The following is a 23,365-nucleotide window of genomic DNA, read 5'->3' as shown; positions in this document are numbered from 1 at the left end:
GGTTCTTTTTATCTTACAGTTTAAAATTAATGGTTTTAACTATTGCAACAGATATAGGGATAAAATGAGATTTGGTGTTCAATACTAGGCTGGTTCTTTTACATTTTAATTTAAAACATATTTTAAACATATCAGATCAACAGTACAGAAACTTGTAACAATTAGAAACATAACATACACAAACAACAATAAATTATTGGATCACATCAATCAAAGTGCCTCATAAGGAGAATCTAATGTGAGAGCCCAATGTTTGTATTTAAATGCACCCTACATAAAAGTTGCAACTTTGAAAATAAATTTGAAATAATAAGATGCAAACTTCACACATAAATACTTAAGCACCGTAAAACAAGCCAGGTAGGTGGTTGCATCTACATCAACCACAACCTACTTGTGCTTTGCAAGTGCTCCACAACACAACTGTTAGTGAAAGTTTCTGTCACTAAAAAAAATTACTTTGCATCTCTTTAGCAGTCATTACATGATACAAACTATATGTTGTTTTATCATAATGTTGGTTTCTTAAACTGGTAAATATTAACTTTGGCTAGATCACATTCAAGTTTTGTCAGTCAGAGCTTGCGTAACAGGCTAAACTGGCGACCCCTCTCCACTGCTGCCGAAATCCTTCAGCATCTCTCTCAACCGAAGAATTTCTTTTGACGCAGCAGCAAGATCCGATTGGAGTTGTAACTCCTTCTCTCGTAACCTCTTTATATCTCTTTGACACGTCTAAAAAGCAAAGAAAAAAAAATTAAAACTACATTCAAAGGTAAAACCTTTAAATATATTTAATTAATCAAATTTATATTACTTACCACATTCTGTCTTAAGAGATCTAGCTTATCACACTTTAATCTGGTAACTTCTTGCCTGAGTGTGTCTGTATTTGGTTTATCCCCACAACAGCCTGAGCCTGTTTGAATACTGACACCATTTGTGGTTGAGGAACCATCAGTGCTTCCTGTTCCACTACTGTTGGTAGATCCATTGGTAGTATTGCAGCTGCACACATGACAGTGTGGGTTGCCATTAGGACCACTCTTGTGTGGAGTCTCAGCTGATGACATACTCTCAAGCCCTGTGTCACTATCCACATACACAGCAACATCTAGATCCATGCTGTTCAAGGATGATGAGTCACTTTCAGACAAGGTTACTCTGAAAAACAAAAATACAAAACACGCTGTAAGCTTTAACTAGTTAAAGAATATCAATACACAGACAAGAGAAAAAAATGCTATCTTACCTCTGAGAACGGTGTGCATACATGTCCGGACTTGATACAGGTGATGAGGGGGAGCTTTTCTTGTTAGATATAACAGATTTTGGTTGTGATCTTCCACACTGCAGAAAAATAGGAATGATTTAGCATAAGAATTAAAATAAATAAATGCAAGGTCATCAATCATTGTCTACAGAAATACTTACAGAAGGTGTAATTCCTTCAGAATAGTTCCCCTGAGAAATTTGAGCAGCTGATGATTTCCTCATGCCATTTTGGTGCGCAGGATTGTTATTGTTGTTATTGTTCAAATTTTGCTCCATACTTTGAGACCTCCCCTTGGTAGAGAGTGCTTTTCTCACAGTATCGATAAATCTGCTACCAGCTCCACCACTGCCTTCTGATTTGGGAGTATCTGGTGCAGTACTGGTACTTGGTGTTGTTCCTCCAACAAAGCTTTGTGACTTATCTTGGAGCTCATCAACCAAAGACTGGAGGAGTGAGGATCTTGTCCGTAGCTAAAATTGAAAATGGTTCAAGTTATCAATGTAATCACTTTGCAACAACAGTATTAAAAATGAGAAACATGATTTATTGTCTTACCTCGAGCTTTGCAAATTTCTCAGCTTTATAACAGGCATTTTCTGCATTAATTAGTTTTGTAAGAAGGAACTCTCTAAATTCTGGTCCTTTCCTGAATACTGCTGGATTTGGAAGAGGTGGTCCAAAGAAAGGAACATCATCCCTTGCTGTTACACTAACTTTGTACCTGCAAGAAAAGCAAAACATCACAATTAAATACTTGTCAAGTTTATAAAAATATGCTAAGAACCACATTTTTATCTTCATAATACGACTGACATACCTAGTGTTAGGAGTGTTTGGTTCCAAAACTTGGACCACAATATAGGCATGTAAGAAATGTGAAGCAATCATATCCGGGGAAAATGGTGTATTTGACTCTTGGAAAACAACAGCAACAATATCATTACCTGGAAAACAAGAAGCTCAAGTCAGTGTCATTCTTGGGCACAGTATATTTCACAGTAATTTCAATGAAAAGCACAATTGACAGTCTGTACATACCAATATGCCTCTTACGCTGTAATTGCTGAGGATCATTTTCTGTGTAAGGCAACATTGTGGACACATGGAACATGATTTCTCTGTCCTTAAAAACATCATAAATGGCCTCATCCCCAGTTTGACCAAATTGTGTGTCTAAGCCACCTCGATACCTAAAAACAATAAGAAACGACCGTTTAGAACAAATGTATAAGACAGAAACTAACCAATATCGTATTCGAGAATAAAGTCCACATACCCCTTGTGGTCCTTGAGCTGAATGCGGCGGCCCAGCACCTGGAGGAACTCGTCCAGCGCGGGCGACGAGTGCCGGTTGGAGAAGAGCTGCTCCTCCGATGTCTGGCCGAAGCGCTGGTAGAGCACGCCGAACTTGAAGTTGGAAACCAGGACGTGCTCGTCGTACGCAGCGATCAGCTGCGAGGCTCGCGGGCACAGTACGGGGGACAGCCGCTCCACTGTCAAGCCGTCATTATTCAGCAGCTGTGGGCAGAAGAAGACAAAATGTTATCATAAAGGCCCCCCAAAAACAAAAGCTAAAAATCGGCAGCTATTCCGCTCCCCACTGGTTCCGCCATCGCGGTTCACGGTTCCACAAGAATGCCCCGTCACCTGCCGTGACGGAGACGCCGGCCGGGCCGGCAGCGTGCTGCAGCAGGCCGAGCAGGGCCCGGGCTACGCACGGAAGCACGCTTGGCTACCTCCCTCCTGCGAGGCGGCGCGGCGGCATCGACGGCAGCTCTGCTCGCAGCGAGCGCGACTCCCCCGTCCCATCGCACCGCGGCCCAGAGACGCGACGCGAGCGAAAGAGAGCAGACGCATCAACCACAACCCTGAAGGGGCGCGCGGGAAACAAGCCAATCGGTCCAACGGGAGGGAGGGAAGCCCCACCCGCCGCCCAGGACGCCGTGGAGCGAGGAAGGCGTAGGCGAGGAGCACCGCCGCCGCCGCCGCCAGGCTTGCAGGACGAGACGGCAGGAGGTTCGGGTTTCTTGTCGCCGCTATGCAGAGTGTCTCCTCTCCTCTCACCGCCTGCCGGGTCTCACGTGGACCCGGGCCTCCTCCGGGCCGTGGGACAGAGAACAGGCGAGAAGGCGCTTTGTACCTCTTCAGGCTCGGGGTGTCGCGGCCCCGCCCCGCCCCGCTCACACGGAAGACCCCTACGCACTGTCCAGCTCCGGCAGCGAGCTAAAGTGCCTTTTAAACGCGTTCCCAGCACCAGCAGCCCTCCGCCGCAAGCAGACTACTCGCTGCTTTGTTTGAACAACTCGGACACGATGCGAGTGCACGCCCCGCGCCGCGCGGCCGTGCCTTCCGCATCGCATCCGGGAGACGACCAGAGCAGCGTCGAAGAGCGTCGCCTCCGGGGCACGACACCCGCCCGTCAAACCGCTGGGAAACGAACGGGAGTAGACAAGCCGCGACTGCTGTTGCACAACCCTCGGGCCGTCGGCCGCGCGCCCGCGCACGCACGATCCAGAGTCGTGACCCTCCCCCCCTCTTACAACTGTTCTCCTGCACAATCTCCATAGTTGTCGTCATCCCCATCATTCACCGATGGGCTCACGATGCCGCGAGCCCCAAAGGAATAGTAAGAGAGGACGCAGTGCCATGAGCAGCAACAAAGAACGCGACTGACTCCCCCTCGACTAGAAAACATAGTGGGGGAAAAATAAGAAAATTAACCAGACATAATGATAAAAAACTCGTTCCGTCGCGGTCGGTGGCTTGTGCGCGAATCGTCCTACCTCCCTCCCACCCCACCCCCCGTCCGTCGTTAGGCGGACCACGAGACGATGACGGGACGGTCCAAGAAGACGCGCGGCGGGGCCTCCTCGGCCTCCTCCTCCTCCTCCGCGTCGGGGGCGCGCCGTCAGTCACGTCACGCTGGGCGCGCGGCCGTGACTCGACCGCCGCCGACCCGTGACCACCGCGACGACGACGTCGACGACCAGCTCCTCCTGCTCCTCCGCGACGATACGCACCTTGGCGAGAGCGGCGGGCGAGGGGTGCGCGGCCATGCAGGACGAGGGCAGCAGCTCGTGCACGGTGCCCGTCCGCAGCCGCAGCAGCAGCCGCGCGTGCTCCTGCTCCACCTTGAGCGACAGCAGCATCGGCCCCAGCGCGTCGTCCACGCCCACCCAGTTACTGTGCTCCTGCAACAAAATAAAACAACACAAAGTTAGTTTTTAGGCGACAACAAAAAGTCACGAGGGGAGTAGGGGGACGAGAATGATTACGGGCAAGGACTGCTTGGCTGGGTGGGGCTGGAGTGCAACCAACCCCCTCCACCGGAAGGGCACCGGAAAGGACCAGGGGCAGAAAGACACAACTCAGCAGCGGAGCTACTCCGCCAGACCAGACCCAGGAAGGGAGGAGTGGAGGGGAGGAGGTCTCCCACCGCGAGCAAAGCCGGGGGATTGAGACCCAGACCAAAGCAATCCACTTGCTGAAGGGGGGTGAGGGTAGGTCCGCTGATCTTGAAGAGTTGTGTGGTCGACGGGGGTATAGGGTGCATGTCCAGTCGAGGCGTGGATGACGCCACGGCCACGCGTGCAGCCCGCCTGCAGCTCGCAGAGGGCGCCGTTCCCACGACCAGGCCCACCCCACCCCAGCGGGCCAGGGGCTGGTACGGCACCATGGGGGTGGGGTGCTCTCCACACCTGCCAGCCACCCTCCCCCTCCCTCCCTCCCCACGGCCAGCGGGCATACAAAGTCTCGACGGAAATTAACCGGAAGTGAGCGCGGGCCACCGCAAGGGTGCGAGGGTGGCGAGGGCGACCGGCCGCCCCCGCGGGAACAGACAGACTCACAAGCAGCCCGCGCCACCACCAGGCGGAAGCCGAATCTCTCTCGCGCGAGCAGATGCAATGCACACGCCCACACACCAACTTCCCCGGCGCTTTACCGCCGACTTGGGAAATTTGGAAAAGGCGAGCAAGCAAGGAGGGCTGCTGTGGAGTTGTGCCGCCCGCGGCCACCACCCTCCTTGCGGTGGGTCGGGCGGCACACTCGGCGTGAATACTCTCCCTCGCCCGCCCCGTGACCAATGGCAGCCGCCACGGCCGCCGCCCCCGGGGGACGCGAGTGCTCTGGGAGGGAGGGGCGGTAATGCAATCTTGAGGTAGGCTGCTGCTGCAGGGGGTGGCCGGGCCGGGCCAACATCCCCCGCGGTTGAAGGGAGGGGGAGTGGGGGGCACACCGCACTATCGAATATGATTCCCCACCACCACCGCCGCGCCCCGCCTCTCCTTCCTCGGGGCATAAATCGCTTTCCGAGACGTGGTGCCCGTGGAGCGGCCCGCCCGGCCCGGCCCGCCGTACGAGATTGCGCCGCAAATCCCTCCTCCCGCCCTCGCGCCGCCCGGAGGGTCCGGAGGGGAGCGACGACATGTGCGCGGGGGCGGCGCGAGGGGCGGCCGTCGATATCGCGCCAATATCTTATCGGCCGCCCCGCCCGGCGCGCTAATGAATGAGGCGCAATGATATGGTGCGGAGCGCGCGGTTAAAGGTTTCGCCTCCTCGCAAACTCGTACAATAAGAGGATGTTATTACTCTTTCAACGTGCGCAGCGGCCGCGGCCATTAGTGCAAGTGCGTTCAGAGGTGGGCGAGCGCGGCGCGCAGAACCTGGCGCGCTGCCACAGGAGGATCCCACTCTGCGTCCCGCCCCGTCCCGCCCCGTCCCGCCCCGTCCCCCTCGCATCCACCAGATCCGATCATCCAATCACACCATAGCACGGCTCTCCTCTCGCCTCCTGACCCATAAATCTACACCAGCACACCACCGCACCGCGGGGCGTGGCGGGGCGTGGCGGGGCGTGGCGGGGCGTGGCGGGGCGTGGCGGGGCGTGGCGGGGCGTGGCGGGGCGTGGCGGGGCGTGGCGGGGCGTGGCGGGGCGTGGCGGGGCGTGGCGGGGCGTGGCGGGGCGTGGCGGTCGAGCGATGAGGGAGACTGGACGGACAAGACACCGCGGCCCGCGATATGCTCCATTAGATTCATGTGCTAAATAACTAAACCGTCGCGCCGTCTCTCTCGCTCTCACACGCGGGCCGCGCGTGAGCCACACGCACGCCAACATAGCTCATCCAGAGAATGAGCGGAGGAAACTGATAGCAAAAAGAACAGCTTAGCGCCGAGCGAGACGCTTTTGCAAATAATAGATAAATCTAGCGGAATACAAATTACCCTCCTCAGTCGGCGCGATCGAAACACCGACAGAAAAACTTCCTCAGCATCCTTTTCCTCCTCCACACCTTCCGCCTCCAAGACGAGAAACAGACGGTTTTGAGCACTATAATAAAAAATAGATCCAAAACAAAGAAATCAGACTATGTTTTAAATTTATTTTTATGCAAAACAGAATGGCGAGCTTGGCAGTTAGCCGCCGTCTCCAAGGTCGAGCTGCGTCAGCGCTCACTAGTCTCTAGGAGCGCCACGCGAGGAGACGCCGCGAGTTTACGTTATGTCAAATCATCCATCGCGGCAATTGAAACGGACCGAGGAAAAGGGTCCACCTGTCCAGCCTCATCAACGCCAGCTTCATCATCCTGACCATCACGACGAGCAGCCGCGACGGGAGCCAAGCTTCATACGACGTCCTTCAAAGCTCCTAAAATAGACCAGCTTTATGAATTTCCAATGAGGTGCGCCATTTTCAAATCGCTATACTACAACATGGCCGCTACCGCCGCCGCGCTGTGCTGTGCTGTTGTGCGCTGCCATTATGGACTCGCGGTAATTTATCACGCAGGGATACTGTGAAAACTCGCGCTGGCCGAGCACAGCAGCGGAGCTAGCGCCCATTTTTCATTCGACTCTACACAAATTTACCGGGCAGTCGATAAAACTTCCACGGCGGTGGCGACCAAGCCGAGCCGCCGAATACCTGGGGCCGGCCGGCGAACCACCGCGGGTCGTGTACTGCGGAGCCGTGGGCGCGCCGCTCATCGCGCAGCTAGACAACCGCGATGGGAACGAAGGGAACCGAGAAAAATACTGGAGCAGGAGAGTGACAAAAAGGAGCGTCAACCCTGCGGCTGCGGACGCGCAGCGCCACAAGGGAATGGACGCAGCTGACGTTGAAGTGGCAGAGTCACATGTCGAGTGTCGCGAGACCATCTGGCGCGCACCTCATCGACTATCCCTCCTCCTCCTCCTCCCACGGTCCCCGAATCCCGAATCTCTCTCTCGCACACACACTCACGATGCTCGCGGGAGATTCGAAAATGAAGATGGATGAGGAAAAGGATTGTTTTAATTAGAGAGGGAAGGGGAACGAGCAGGGGGGGGGAGGGGACCACGAGCCTGCTGAACCAAAGCAGATAGGCCCAAGCGAGAGAGGGACAGAGGGGCAGAGCACCAGCGCTGATGACCGACCACGGCCGGCAAGTCAAACAGAGTCAAAGTCAACCACACATGATCGGACGGAAGAAGTGTTAGAAGGGCGGAGCGGGGGACAGAGGGTCGGGTGATGTGTAGGAAGCGACACGGGCCGCGGAGGCGAGAGGACCCCCAGCCCGTTTCCTGATTGGAAGGGCCTCCTCTGACAGCTGGAGAAGCAGCCCTGCGGACGGGACAGCAGGAAGTGTGGACAGCAGCAGCTCGTGCGGGAGGCAACGAGTGACCAACACGACGGCGGCGGCACACGGAGCCGTTGCGCCACAATCGCCTATTAGGCGAAAAAACAGGGCGAGCTGAGGGCAGAAGCAGAGCGGGAACAGCAGCAGCAGCAGCCAGCAGCGGCGCTTGCGTCAGAGCTTAAGCGTTTAGAGCCGCGGGTGCGAAGACATGGGGCCCGCGCCACCGCACGGCGCCGCACGGCCGCGGAGCTGCTGTCCCACGGCTGAAGGGCTGGCCGGAGACAATGCCCGGGGCCCTCCAGGCTATGCAAATGGAGCGCTGGCCGCCCACAAGCAGCCCGGCGCAGCACAGACTTATCGTCCCGCGCTGCGCCTCCTCTCCAGTAATTGCCCCGGCCAGATAACATTGCACTTGCTGCTGCCCGTCGCGTCCCGAAGGGCGTGGCGCGGCGCGGCGCGGCGGGGCGCGGAGCAGCGCCAATTTGACTTGCAAAAAGTCCCACCATCACCACCACACGGACTTGACCTGACCCCCGGCCGCGAGAGAAGAGGGAAGTGCAGGATGAGAGGAGCGGCGCGGGGAGGGGCGGAGGGGCGTGGCATCGCGATGCACCCACAGCGACCAAACTGAGCCTCGCCGAGCCGCGGGGCCGATGTATATGCATCTGCATGGGACCCGCGAGGGTCAGGGGGCGCCTCGGCAGAAGAACGACTGGGAGAAAAACACCGAGAGAGAGAGATTCGTTTCGTCACCAGCTGCTTTCACACAGACGGAGGACCCCCAACAACAACGCCCTTGTGTTGTTTGCCTCCCGCGCAGATTTCATAAAGCGGGACCCCGCGGGCCACCTTGTCAACGAGGGTCACCGCCACCGGCAGCACTCGGGCGGGCGCGCCCGACCCGCGCCTTCTCACGGGGCCCGCGCCGGCGGCACGGAGCAAGGCGCCGCCCCGCGCAGCGCCGAGGCACGAAAAAATATAGTGCTGCTGGGAACCCCCGGACAAAGTAGTGGTCTAATGATAATAACAATCATCATCCAGAGAGGGCAGCGCACGCCAACGCCGCGCAGCCGGGGGGGGGGGGGATGGGGACCTCCTCTACTACTACTACCCCTGCGTGCTGCCTACCTTTCAGGCGCAAGCCCGCGGCGCCGCCCCCACCCCTACCCCTACCTCGGCTTGACAGTTGCGAGAGTCCAAATTGCCCCGGGATGAGAAAAAGCCTTCGCCCCTCCCTCCCTTCCCGGCCACCATGTACCTCTGGGACGGGCCCTCGGAACAATGCAGCGCGAAAAACACGGTAAAAATAAAAATTCCCACGATGAGGAAGGAGGCGAGGGGCAGAGGGGCAAGAAGCAGGCAGAGCAGCGTCCCTGGAAAATGTATGTGTGGGCGGAAAAGGGGGAAGCGAGGAGGGGGGGGGGGAGGCAAGTAAGGAATGGCAACGGCGGACTTGCATTGCCAGAGTAGATTTTCCCGGGCGGCCCAAGAGCCATTGCCCCTCCCGTTTCTGCACCCCTGGTCCCGCTCCCCTATCTCGTTGTTCGATTTTGCTTGCTACCCAGCACGTGCCCCGCCCGCAAGTTTTTCTTCGGCTCCCTTCTCCATCCCTCCGCGTGCAGATTTATGGCATTTCAGCACGTCATGGAAGGGGCGAACACGCACTTGTAAGGCACAGAACCGCGAGAAGGCAAAGTGCCCTGCAGACTTTGATTTTAAACGAGAAAATTGCCTCTTATTCATTCGTTTAATATAAATTTTATTTAAAAAGAAACGAATAAAAGAGACGTGCAGAGCCAACCGACCAGTAAGCACAAGCAGCCAGCTCTCTGTGCTCCGCTGCTATATATATTGCGTCCGGTCTCGCGCCGCTGCACACGGAGCGATGGCCTTCTGGATGCACAACAGTCGAGCTGCAACTGCTGGAGGGAAGGCGCGGTCGAGTCCGGGACGACCCCCTCCCCCCCCCCCCCCCTTCCTTCTGCAACGTCACATCAAAGAGGAGGACGGCAGAGAGGGGCCTAACCGCAGAGGAAAGCGCGGTGAGGGACCCTCTGCCGCAGACACACACGGGCCTTGGGGGGACGGCATGGAAAAGGAGCTGCTGCTGCACCTTGGAGGGCTCGCCCTGTCCTGCTGTAGTACCCGGGAGGGCCAGCCAGGCCCTACCGGACGTGGGAGAGTTCCCACACGAGGCGGCCGCCTCGCCGCGAGGGAGCAACCAACTCGTCCCGTCTGATGCGGTTATTCAGCGCCCGCTCCACGCGACAGCCCCCCCCCCCCCAGGTGAGAATGCCATGCGCTAATGAAACGCCCCGCCAACACCTCCGCGGCGCGAGAAATAATCATAAAAAACGGAGAAAAGCCCGTGCGGCCAACAACAGCGGGAGAGGAAACATTCAAACACACGAAACAGAGACTCACACGACAACACTTGCCAACGCTGAATGTTTAATCCCGGCGGCCCGTCGCGGTCGGTCTCAGGGTCGGGGCGGCGGTGCATAGGCAACCTGTTGAGCAGCGCCGTATCTCCACCGCGACACACACCGCGGCGGCGTCGCACTTCCGGCGGTCACTCTGGGGGCGTCGCGACGCCGACACATCCGCCCCGCGGGGCCACCGCCGGAACTGGGGCACACGGCGGATGCGACAAGCAACGTCGTCGGCGCCGTCCGTGTGTCGACAACAAGAAGTCTCTCCGTGGCGGTGATGTTACATGTCCGTAGGGAGGAGGGCCGGCAGCAGCAGCGTGCTCGCGTGCGAGCGTGATGAGCACGCAGCCACGAGCAGCGCTTTCACCCGGCGTGTCAATAATCCATCCAATGCTATTGCCGCTGCATGCCGCCAACTCGCACACGCCGAGCCAATTCAATACACACGAGCACGTGAGCCTTCGTGCTCTTTCCTTGCCGCGCACCGAAAAAAACAAAACGAAGGAAAGAAGGCAAGAAAAACGGAAAGACGCCGTTAAACTCGATTTTACTTGCTCACTACGAGAAAGGCAAAGCGTTTGGACGGTAATTGTACCCTTTTGTTATGTACACGCTCCACGCCCACCTCATCACTGAGAGACAAAACAAGAAAAATATATTTATTCATTCCATCGAGTGGGTGGCGAGGAACCCGCGAGTCCCCCGCGCGTATTGTGTGGCGCAGCGAGCTACTCGCGGGCGCCCCGGCCTATGAGAGCTGGCGCCTCGCCCCGCCCCGCCCCGCCCCCGCGACCAGCGATCACAACATAATGCCGTTCTATTCGACCTGCGAGCAGCGGGCAAACCTTTCCTTTCACCGCGAGGTCGTGCACGAGGGGCGTGGCGCGGCGCGGCGCGGCGCTGCCCGGGCGGATGTTGACAGTGTAGCAGAAGGACTGCCCTTCCCAGACACGCAACAAAGATTTGGCCGTTCGATAACGCGCGGTCGGAAAAAAGAAATAAAACCAGTGGTGGAAGAACGAGGACAAGGAAAGACAGGCAATAAGCTCAAAACGACAGGGACAAAAAAGCATTTTTAGAATATGACATATTTTTAGACGAAAGAGGGGGGGCCACTCAATGACTCTCTTTGTGCAGACAGGCGCCAAGGACCGGGGGACGCCCCAAGTCACAACGTGGCGCCTTATGGGAGCCTCCCGCGGCGGGGCGGGGCACGGCCGCGCGATGCGCGAGCTCGCGTCACGCAAAGCAGAACCTAGCGAGACCTGGGAGGGGGTGGGGCTCGGTGGGGCCGTGGCGGCGCAAGGTCGGGGAGAGAGGTGGGCAGGGCGTGGCGGGGTCATGTCATGTAAGTGAGAAATCGCGTGCCCCCGCCACCACCTCGCACTGGCCACCCACCGCCACCCCCGCAGCAGCCAGCCTTTATGAGGTCAAACGGAAGGGCACTGCGCCCAGGAAAGAAAAACACAAAAACAAGTTCGCATGTTGACGCCTCCTGGAGCGAAACGTCAATTTGGTATCGACTTGGCTAGCAAGCATCCCGAAAGCACGCAGCACGTGAACTATCGTTTCCGCAGCAGAGAGCTGAGGGTCACCATCGACCAGAATCGCACGAAGTGTCCTGGCAGCGACAGCCGAGCCTGGGCGACCATCACCTCACGCACACCTACACGCGGCGAAGGGGCTCAACCCGGCCTCAGCGCCGACGACGCCCTTCTGGAGGGGGAGACCCCCCGCGGCGATGGGGGCGGCGCCCTTGGCGAGGCGCGCCGCGAAATGCACAAACGCTGTACACCCGCATTACAGTTCTACAAGTGCCAATCCCGGGCCTGACTCTCTGTACGCGCCTGTACTGTACGTAGTAACACTCCATCTCACAGGGCACAGAGAAAAACGAAAAAGAAGAGAACGACGCAGCACCAGTATACTGTAAACGGTAGTTTTACAGCCCAAAATCTAGAGAACAGATACACAGTGCGCCGGAAAAGAAATAAAAGAAGCACGGTGGCACGGGGCGAGCGCGGGGCGAGGACGGAGTCACGTGCCACGAGCCGTGTGGCCCACGGCGGACCTGAATGCGTTTCTGATGGAATAATGAGCCATAAGAAGCCGGGCACGGCCCAGAGAGGAATATCAGTTTAATTGGGCGCGCGGACACGCTTCTTAATCAGCGTGAGGCTCAGCCGCCGCCTCCCCCGCTCGGCTTCCTCTCTGCTCCTAAATCCCTCTAAGTTCCTCCACCTCCACCGCCTTCCTGCCGCGGCGTGGGCGCGCCTCTATCGGCCCAATCCACATTCCACTCGGCCAGGTTCTCTCACGACCCCCCCCCCCGTTTTCCAGCCACATTCCCTTCAGCGGTCAAAACGCGACAATCACCAGCAGCTGGTTTGTCAAAAACGGACAATGAAAATAAGCAAGGTGAACTGTCAAAAGTTACATCGTCCGTCCGACGAGCGAGGGAACGGACGATTCGCAATTTTCGTCCAGCAGCATCACGCCAAATCTGCGGTCGCGCTCAATCGCTGCTTGACTGACGTCGTCTTTTGACTGGACTGGAGCAGCAGCAGCAGCGGCGGCAGGAGCCAGGGGGTAAGTGGACCTAATGCGAGGAATTACGGGTAGCAGAAGGCAGGTCGGTCCAAACTCCGGGCCGGCGGGCCAGGTCGGGACTCGGGCCGGCCAGAGCGGCAGCCAATTCAATTCAATAACAGCGGCGATTGGAACGGGAATGGAAAGGAAGGAGGTCGGGGAGGGCGAGGGTGGGTGAGGTCGCCAAATCAGAACGCGGTGCTGCTGCTGCTGCGGTCCCAAATCGCGCGGGCGACCGAGAAATGACTCAATAATACCGCAGACGGTGTGGCGTGGCGGCGAGCTGTTGCCGAGCTGTTGCGCACAGAGTGCGGCGGGGCGCCGGCCGGACTTTCAAAGCTCAGGAGCAGCAGCACCCGCCGCCATACAGTCACCTACCCCAACCGTGCCTGCCTGGTACCTAGCGACATACCTCAGCTCAGAAGAATTCCCTGAGTCAATAGAGCAGCCCACCGCACCTGATCAAACACTAACACTACTAATTTAAGCTCCTGCTTGGCGCCGGTACCCGCTAGGCGATGGTGACTAGCAAGGTGCACCGGGTGCACCTGCATTCTCTCAGGCTGTTTCTTGATTCAAGAGAGTTGAGTGAAACTGTTTCTTAAAACCCCATTCTTGCACACCCGCGTTAAAAACACGAACTGACGTACGCAACATTTCAGTTCATGGACTTGGCGTGGTAGGAACCGAAGTTGCAGTGTGTCCGGCCGGTCCGGCCGGCCGCCCGTGATAAAGGATCACGTCCACGTCGATATCTCGAACGAAATATTAGCGCGGGTTTCCTCCACGTGGCAGGGCTGCTGGTGATACACTCCCCTCCACCACCCCCCTTTCCGCCCTGATAACGGCCTCCAAATTATCAATTTCTTTTTTCGGGCCGACGGGGTCCGCGCCCTTCGCGATAGGGCCTGAGCCAACACATCCCTCTCGCCTCACCCACCGCCGCCCCGCCAACCCGACCCCGACACCGACACGACGGAAGGGCAGGCGCCGCGGGGCGGGCGACGGGGAGGGACCTTGGCGTCCAGGAGGGCAGGGCAGGGTGCTGGGCGGGCCGGCGCCCTCGGCACGAGCACACACATCCGCGCCAAGGCCGGTCGCACCGCCAGCATGACGCACACCTGTTAACATAATAAGTACCTCCCTCTATTGATCCAGACCATCGCCGCAGCCTACGCCCCGCCCCGCCCCGCGCGGGAAGGCCCAACAGTGTTCGCCCGTCGCCGCCTTCGCCTCGCCTCCGCCGCCTCACACAACATCCTTGGCGCCGCCACCAAGCGTGTACTTCGAAAGCGGACTCAAATATTTAGTCCGGCGTGCGGCGTTTGTTTCTGTGTGCGGCGTGCGGCCAACTCTGGCCAGCAGCTAGGCGCCGTCACGAAAGGTCTTGCCTGTCCTGTCCGTCCCGCAGCACCCAGGGCACCCAGTGTAGGGCGTGGCGCGGTGGGGCGGCAGAGTGCTCCGCTACATTGTTGCTAGGCCCTCCCGGCGGCCCTGGCCTGGCGGCCTGGCCCTCCCCCTGGACGGCCGTTCCTCAATGCATCGGGGCCGCTCGCTCTTCTCACACTTTCGCGGCGCCGCGACGCTACTTCCTCCCTAATGACGGCGTTGGAGGCGACGTCACACGGCAGAGCAGCAGTGGGAGGCCGCCTCGGCGACAAGCAGCAGGGTAACGCGGCCCCGCCAGGTCGCCGAAGAACGCATGTACACGGGGAGAGGGGAGTTAGGAGTGAAAGTTATCGCCGAAAGTGCGACGGATCAGCACATGGAGCGCACCGCGTCGGTTCCCTGAAAATTTCCCACCGCCACCGCCGCCACTGTCTGTTCTTCTGAGGTGTCGTCACTTTGACGCACGAGTGCGGAGGAGAGGGGGCGGGGGAGGGGCACCCAGGGGAAGACGAGGATTACCATGTGGAACGAATGAACAGACGGACTGACAGGGGGGCGTATCGCGAAACTTGAATCCAGTCTTGGACCCACCGCCGCCGGCCCGGCCAGGCCCGCCCACGCCGCGGAACCAATGGGCGACGAAAAAAAAGAAGAGAAGCAGCAGGAGCAGCAAGAGACGGATATAAATGTGGTGACAAGCGAAGACAGCGGGCGGACGGACCGGAAAGGAGGAGGAAGCAGAGGCGGCGCGGCGCCCCAAAGAGCAGGACGGAGCGAGCAAGACAAAAGGGCCTTACAAGGACCGGACCGGATCGGCCGGAATGCCGCCTAAACATGACTATTCTAGGAAAACTCGAGGTCAAGGGCCCCCGCCCTGCACTAGCGCCACAAACTTGATCTGCATCACACTGTCGTTGACTCACCCTGCCGACGAAGAAGCGGCGGTAGCAGCGCGCCGTCTCGTCCGTCTCGAACTTGTGGGCACGCCAGTCGGCGTGCGGCAGCACGGGGTTGCCCATCGTGTCGAAGGCGCACTCGTGCTCCGCGCCGTCCAGCCAGTAGCCGCGGCCGGCGGGCGAGGAGCCGCCGCCGCCGGACCCGCCCTCGGGGGGCAGCACGATCATGGGGAAGGGCGCGGGCCGGGCCAGCGCCTCCTCCAGCAGCCGCTGCGAGGCCGACACGGCCGCGGCCGCGGGGTTGGGGCCGGAGCATGACGACGACCTGTCCTCCCGAGACGACTGAAACACACAAAACACAAAACAAGTCAGACACATGTACAATCAGAGAACGCAACCGCCGCCGACAACAACCCCCGTAGATACGTCGATTTATGCTTCGCAGACGCTTCGGTTGGATCATCGATCCGCGCCGCTGAACGGCCCGACCCATCCATAAGCTTATTGAATATACTTGAGCCCGGCGGAGAGTGAAAGAGAAAGAGAGAGGCGGGGAGCGGCCCTCAATAACACGAGTGCGCCCGTTACTTTAATTAATGCAGCCATGAGGAGGGAGGGGAGGGGGGAGGCTTTGTCGGGGTACAGCACACGGCCTGCGCTGGCTGCTGGCTCTTTGAACTCCCCCGCCCCCCTCGCAGCCACCCGCGCCCCGCGCCGCTCAAAGCTGCCCTTTCATAGGAGGCGGGGGACGCGCAGCGCAGCCACATGTGGACTGGGGCCTGCAGCGCGGCCTGCACAGGGCCAGCCATGAGACGTCGTCGTGGACTCCCCGCTGCGCGCTGCGCCGGGCGGGGACCCCACACAGGACAGGACGCACACGTCCCATGTGTGTGCGTGTAAAGCGATACCAACGGGCCAGCATTGCATACCACTACACCTACTAAATGGGCGAGCAGACGACGCGGCCAGAGCTTTCCGTGGGCTCCTGCTCGTATAAATAGTATGTGCACCAGCAGGATGCGGCACCTTGAACTCGACCATGCAGGCGAGGGGGCGGCGGAGGAGGGGGGGGAGGAACGGATACATATATATCACCTTTCGCCCACGACGAGGGGCTCCTACCTACAGGGCGGGACCCTGCGGGACCCGGCGGGACCCTCGGCAGGACGCTGCTGCCCGGCCCTCCCTGCTGATGGGCCTGGGCAGCCTGGGCCACCCACCCGGCGGCGGAGAGGCGAGAGAGATGCCATCAACAAGTGCATGTCCGAGGAGAGGAGACGAGAGACGTGGCGTGGAGCGGCGCGGCCGGGAGGGAGGGAAGAAGGTCAAGGGACCCGCAAGAGAGTCACGTCGTCGTCGGCGGCGCGCACGGAAGAGATGCCGCAGAATAAAATCACGCGACGTTTTTCATGTACCGGTGCGGCTGAGTCGCCCGCCGAGGCGTCGCGGAGCCGCGCGCCGTATACTTTTGGGGGGAGGCGCCGTCACGCGAGATGCCGAGGGGCCGCGCCTTCCTGCACGCCCCGCCCGGGCCGCCGACCTGCACCGCAAACCTCGCCGCCCACATTTGCCCTTTTATTTCCCGGAAGATGAGCAGCAGCGACGGCTGCGTGGTATAAAACTTTTGGGCGCCCGTCCCCCATGCAGGAGGAGGCTGCGGCGGCAGCAGATTCCGTAGAGTAGAGCGTGGCGTGGCGCGGGCCACCGCACCGCCCCGGAGCCGGCGGCGACGCATTCCTATGGGCCCCAAACAGTACCCACACGGGGGCACATGCAGCAGCAGTGGCAATGCACGCCAGGATACGTAGGGGGCGGGGGCCGGGCCTGGGGTGGGGGCGGGGTAAGGGCCGTCCCGTCCTCACCGAGGGGTGTCCCGGGGCCCCACCACACACATTGCCACGGGCCACAAACATTCCATCCCGTCCCATCTCGTCCCGGGGCATTGATGAATGCACCTTTTTGGGCCGTCCGCCGTCCTAATTCAGTCCCAGCGCAGCGCCCCACCGCCGCCGCCCCGAGCGGGGACGCAACGCACAAGCAGCACAAGCCTGAGCGACGTTAATTCCCTGAAGTAACGAGGATGACGCCAGCATTTAAAGGGGCCCTCCGGGCCCGGCCGACCCCCACCAACCCTTCCCATGGCCATGGGGTAGGCGTGTGTGCTAGCGGCACTGACGTCACACCCGTGAGGTAGGACACATCGTCAAACCCTGCCCACGTTGGGGCACCTCGGACGAACACGGCGTGCGAGCAGGCACGGACGGACGACGGACAGATAGACACTCATAGGCAGCCAGGCAGGTCCGGCGGCAGCACGACGCGAGAATTTTTCAATCAGGTTCATCGACGTAGAGGATCTCTTATTTATGCGTTGGATTTGACGGACGCCGCGATGCTATCGTGTCCCACTCCGAGTCCCGGTTGGATGAAATAGGGGACCACTCAGCGATGACGACGAGTCGGCAGCGGCCCCGCAGCTCCACGCACGACACGGCGGAGTCGTTGCCGCGGGGAAGAAGAGCACCAGGCTGGTGGGGCCGCGCGGCGCGGACAACTCCAAGGCCGCGGCCGCGGCGAGGTGCTAAGGCGATTATCGGGCGCGTGTTCGCGCCCAGCCAGGCCCGGCGGCGGAAAGAAACGAAGAGCCCCTTGTTGTGTGTATAGTAACTGTGCGCCACGGCGTCCCTCTCGGTCAAGGACCTCCCCCTGCCAGGGGCCCTGCCTTGCCCTGCACACGACGGACGCCATGCGGGCGGCGCCGCCACCTGGCGCTGTAAGGCCCTGCTCCTCGGCGCGGGGCAGTGGAGCGCGACAACGGCGAGGTGTAGCTGCACCGTAGCGTACCCGCCGCGGTACCCACCGCGCAGCGCCACGCGAGGGGCGCGCGTATCAGCGGCCGTTTGCTGCCCAGTGGGCGAGGGTGGGGTGGGGTGGGGTAAAGGCACGGTAAGGGGGTGAGGTGGGGTGAAGTGAGGTGGGAGGACGAGGTGGGGCGGCGGGGTGGGCCGTTACTGGGCCCGCCGCGCCACGCTCGAGTGGACGCTACTTCCGGCGGGGCGAACACACCTGGTTCGGACTCCGCCACCTCCCCCGCCCCCACTGATTTCACACACACACTCACACAAGGCACACACACACATTACGCGCTCTTCCCCGAATCATGAACGAGAGAAAAGCAGCGCGCGTGCTGCATGTCAGCAATGAGAAAATAAGAACCGCGCCCGGTGCGCTTCCAGGACCCCATAGCAGCCGCGCGCGCACGCGTTGTGTATACATGGCAGGGAAGAAACACCGACTACTACCCCCGCCCACGCCGTAAAGCGCGGCCGCGCGGTGCTGCACAGCAGTGCTCATGCCGTCCACGCCTTTTACCATCGGAAAACGGTGCAGAAAAAACATAATAGTCAGCAGTGCTAGTACTAGCAGACACGAGCTGGACTGCATGCCCACACCTGCACCCGGTATCCCTCGCTTTTCTACTCGCACGCCTCTCTATAGTTTGTGAAAATGTGTATATGATTCTGCAACAAAACGATAACGCAAGTTAAGTCTGCGGACAGGGCTCAGTGACGCAGCTTCAAGACCGCCTCTTCCCGCGACCCTCCTCCATTAGCTGACGCACCGCAAATTAGACGGCTTCTCGGAGCCTTTTCAGCCGAAGTTTATAAAGCAGTGCGCTGACCCCCTTTTACACAAAAACAAAATAAAAACTCTTGAGTCGTTCGAAGGGCAGGCGGGGCGGACAGGACTGGCAGGCCACTTAGGCCCTACTACGGGGGGGCAGTATTGCACAGAGTGACAGCACCGTCACGAACCCACAAAGTCACGAGCCGCGGGCGGGGGAGGGAAAAAGGGGGAGGGGGGAGAGGGAACTCGCGCGCTGTGAAACAGAAAGAAATGGCCGCCCACTCCAGTCCCCCTCCCCTCCTTCCGCCCCCATGCCATGGCCCGCGGCCGGGGCATCCCCCGCGCGCCTTCCCCGGTGCTCACTCAAGCCCACCAGGGCGAAGGCGGCGGCGACGGCTGAAGCCTGAAGCGCCACAAAACGCGTTTTAATGACCTGCCCGGGAACGCGTCAGCGGCGTCAGCCAAGACCCGATCGTTCGCCGCCGAACCAATCGAGCGGCGTGGCGAGGCGTGGCGGCGTTGTCCTGACGGGGCGTACCGCACGGGCGTACCGTCGGCGACCTTGACCACGCCAGCCAATCAATGGGTTGTTTTGCGTCGCAGCAGCACGAGGAGGAGAGGCAGGGGTGGGCGAGAGACAGACACACAAACAAACAAAAATACGCAAAAAAAAAAGAGAGCAGAGAGGTGTCGGGCCGGCGATAAACACTCGCGTGCTAAGTAGTAAATCGAATCAGAGCAAAGCGAGTGGCGCACAGCACCGGGGGCAAAACACACTCAGACTCTCGCAACCCTCCGTCGTAAAATTGAGACAGTCGCCAGCTCGTAAAAAATATAAATGTGGACCAGAGAGTGGTTAAAAGACAACATGTGGCAGGGACCTAGGCCTATACGGTTTTTCTATAGGTTAGGACTGTAGGCAGGGGCGTCGAGATGGAGGAGGCACAAGTCAAGTATAGAAGTACAGTGTTATGCAGGATTCTAAAGCTAAGGTACATTCGCAGGCAGGCGCTCGCGTGGCGCGGTGGTGCGTGGCGCTGCCGACGACGCCGTGCCCTTGGGCCCCGCGGGCGCCGCGACGCCAGCGACGCGACGCCACGACAAGGCGTCGCACCGCTGAAGACGAATCTGCCGGTCACCACGCCGAGCGAGTCTCTTCGCCGCCAGGCAGGCGAAGGCAGGTAGTAATTCGTCTCGAGACAAACTAATCGCCCGGCAGAGGCACGCGCGGTTCAGAGGAGTCGTCGCAGTCACCACCACCGCCATCATCATCATCAGACCCGTGAGCACGTCACTTCCGCGTCAGCCTACGACGGGCAGCTACCACACGCGGGACGCGCGGCTCAACAAACGAACACGCCGCAGCAAGTTACCACACGCGTCACCCAGGTAGAGGTGTCCGTCGTGGCAATGCAGGTCGCCGGTCACGTCGGGGCACTCACCACTGAGGTCGCCGCCGACGACACCCTCGGCCACCCTTACGCATGCGTGTCGTCACAGCGAGAAAGTGCCTAAAACGCGCCGGCCGCCCGGGCCGGGCGTTTATGACAGGCGCGAGGTGGTGACCAACTCATCAAGACTTTCGCTCCATCCATCCATCCAGCCGTCCGTTAGTCCGCTTGACGACTTCATCGCCGACAGCTCCCCGTCCCAGCTCATTGGCGGGGCTCGACGGACGGATTGGAAAATAAAACCATCAGCGGCTGCATCACCGGGCGAGTCCTTACCCTTACGTCATGGTCAGAGTCGCTGAACCAGCGGCGGCGCACCGCGGCCCGCGCCTCGACGGCGACCCTCGCGCCCCGCACCAGGAAGGTGTCCACCGTGGTCAGGAGGGTGTCGAGGCCGCCGACGGCGAGGCCGCCACCGCCGGAGCGGCCAGCGCCGGCGCCGCGCGCGCCGAAGTAATCCAGAGTCACGAGCGCGACGACGCACCAATTGTCCAAATCGCCAAGCCACTGCGCCGCGCCGCCGGCCACCGCGTTCCGTTCCGTTCCGCGACGCCGTTTCGACTGCAGCCGGCAATTAGGACCGCGCGGCGGCGAATCAAAAGACACTGCCGGCAGCGGCAACACCGGCCGCGCACAACGCGCACCACCCGGGGCTCGCAAAGCCAACACAGGTGGCGGCGCAGCGCACTGCACAGGTACGCCGCGAGCCGTGCGCGCCCCGCGCGATCGCTAATCGCCGTCCAAAACACGGTCCGCGCGGCCGGAGCCTGGACCACACACGCGCGCGGCCGCGAGAGTTTTCTCCCCGCGGAGCAATCCCGCTTCCAGTTGTCTGGAATACGCGACCGGCATCGGCTGCGCTGGAGTCGCTGGACGGCCGGAAATGAGGTTCCCAGTAGTCGGGCCCACAATGGGCTGCGAGGCGCGCGGCACCGTGACCAGGCCGGCCCAGCCCGGGCCACCATCGGCAGACAATGACCGCGACTGACCGCCGCGTCATGACCTCCTGACCGCCAGAAGCAGCGCCAGTAACCGCCAAGGACAGGGCCACCGCGCCGCGCGCGCCGCCCGAAAATCCGAGATGACGAACCGAGTGACCATTCCGTTCCCAATCAGGACCAAGCCAAGGCCCCGTCCGTCCATGGCGCAGTGCGCCGCTTGCCTATTTGCGTCCCAACCACCACACCATCTGCACGCGGAAGAGACAAACTTGAGACTCGAGTGCACGGAGTGGTGCGCGCGGGCCGCCCCTCACCTTGAGGCTTGTTTTCCGTCAACATGCCACCACCAGTGCGGCAGGCGCGGGGGATGCGCTGCGCTGCGCCGCCGCCGACCAAAGGGAGTCGGATTTCGGTTTCGGAATTAATGGAAGGGGCGCTTTGCTGCTGCTGCTGCTGCTCGTGATGTGTTTGAGTTGGCAACACGACGCGGTGCGGCCCCTCCGCGGCGCGCGGTGGGTACACTCCACATCGCGCACCTCGCGCATCCCTTTCGCCACGAGGAAGCAGCCCCCATCACGTCCGCGTCCGCCCGCCCCGCCGCTGTTGCTGTTGATGTTTATGCGCGTCGTGTTCTTGTCGCGGCCGCGGCGCGTGGGAAGAAGCTCTGCGCCCTTCTGCTGCCGGCACATATGCAGATGCGCGCCGCGTGCAGCTGCCACTGCAGCTGCCACTGCAGCTGCTGCAGCTAAACAGCTGCGGCGAGATGAATGAAGCGGTGCGCGGCAGCCTCGCCTCGCCGTCTTGCGTCACTGCCGCTCGCCGCCTCAATGGGGTCCAGCATCTCGTACGCCATCCGTCATCTCTCGAGCGGCGCGCGGCGACATCCAGTTCGCTTTCCCAGGGGGGATTAGCATGCGCCGCGCCGCCCCTGCGCCGCTAATAGCAGCCTTGTAATGGACCGGCCGCGATCGGAACGGAACGGGTGTAATCGGTTCGGTCATCGCATAGTTGGGAAGGCCATCGCCCATCTGGCAGCCCCGCCCCGACCGGCCGGACCGCAGCAATCGCTCATCCCATCGACAATCTCTCACACCTAGGCGGGAGCCGTGGGGCCACCTTTCTTTTTAAACCAATCCATCCTAACCCCCCTCCCTTTCCCCCACCCCGCCGACCTGCTGCTGTTGTGCTGCACCGCGCACCGTATATCGCTTGCTGCTAACCCTGTCACAAACACACACACTCTCTCACACACAACACACACATTCGCCGCCAACAACAGAGAAATGAACACGTCAGGTCAGCGGTGCTGCTGCTGCTCATGTCATGTCCCCGTTTTCACTCGATGAGGATGCAAATGCTGACGGGAGCGAGGCGGGGCAGGGCGGGGCGGGGCCCCCGCTGACTGTTTCGCTCTGCTTTCGCCCAAGCGAGCGGCGGCAGTGTGGCGATCCCTCACGAGGTAGAACCGTGGACAGGACAGGACTTCCCCATCGCTGACCGGTATCGCCACGCCGCGAGTCGTACATCGTGTACCGGTCTCTCTGCCCCGCTGTGCGGCGGCGGCGGCCCTAAAGAAAAATAGAAGCGAACGCGCCCGCCTCACTCGCACTACACTGGCGGCGAGTACCCACTGTGTGTGTAGTGGGTCACGGCGGCGGCCGCGGCGCCCAGCATCCGTAAGGAGGCCAACTAACGTCCGACCCGAACACGGGTACATCGCGAGGGGCCGCGCGGCCACCGAATGGGAGCATTATTACTTGTGCGCGTATGTACCGCGGCCTTGGAGGGGCCCAAGTCCCCCCCCCCCCCATCTCAGCTTTATCCCCCTCGTCGAACCAACCAGCAGCAGGAAGTTTACAGATGCAGGCGACATTCTCTGTCGAGAGAGGCGTGGTGACGTGGTGCAGCAGCAGCAGCAGCAGCAGCACGCACATGCACCGTCACGAGCACCACAATGGCACACTCGTAAACAGCCGCCCTGCCTGCAGCCGCCCGAGCCAGCGCGGCCCGCGGCCAGCCCAACAAGATTAGCCGCAAACACCCCCGACCTCCTGCCTGAGCCGCGCGCCGCGCCGTGCCGCCATACTTTCTCCGCGATCAGTAACGCCCCGCGGCCCGCCTGTCGGCCGCAAGTCGGCGGCGTCGCT

General features: G+C 60.3%; 1 protein-coding gene across 1 annotated transcript in view; it reads right to left on the bottom strand.

Annotated features, from left to right (window-relative positions):
• Positions 1 to 85: 85 nt before the first annotated feature.
• Positions 86 to 23,365, bottom strand: part of LOC113205749 (rap1 GTPase-activating protein 1) — a 42,334-nt gene continuing 19,054 nt past the window's right edge. Inside the window, exons 2-11 of the mRNA XM_026421493.2 lie at positions 15,227 to 15,541; positions 4,297 to 4,467; positions 2,553 to 2,794; positions 2,315 to 2,466; positions 2,094 to 2,220; positions 1,832 to 1,997; positions 1,435 to 1,746; positions 1,253 to 1,350; positions 822 to 1,164; positions 86 to 735 (exon numbers count right to left, since the gene is read on the bottom strand). Coding sequence (XP_026277278.1) covers positions 595 to 735; positions 822 to 1,164; positions 1,253 to 1,350; positions 1,435 to 1,746; positions 1,832 to 1,997; positions 2,094 to 2,220; positions 2,315 to 2,466; positions 2,553 to 2,794; positions 4,297 to 4,467; positions 15,227 to 15,541 — 2,067 coding nt within the window. The 3' untranslated portion in view covers positions 86 to 594. The remainder of the gene's footprint in view (positions 736 to 821; positions 1,165 to 1,252; positions 1,351 to 1,434; positions 1,747 to 1,831; positions 1,998 to 2,093; positions 2,221 to 2,314; positions 2,467 to 2,552; positions 2,795 to 4,296; positions 4,468 to 15,226; positions 15,542 to 23,365) is intronic.

The sequence above is a fragment of the Frankliniella occidentalis genome, unplaced genomic scaffold (genome assembly GCF_000697945.3).
Source record: "Frankliniella occidentalis isolate FOCC.00 unplaced genomic scaffold, Focc_3.1 Scaffold26, whole genome shotgun sequence".
Lineage (NCBI taxonomy): Eukaryota > Metazoa > Arthropoda > Insecta > Thysanoptera > Thripidae > Frankliniella > Frankliniella occidentalis.
The sequence above is the reverse complement of the archived record's forward strand: the minus strand, read 5'-3'. Positions and strand labels throughout refer to the sequence as shown.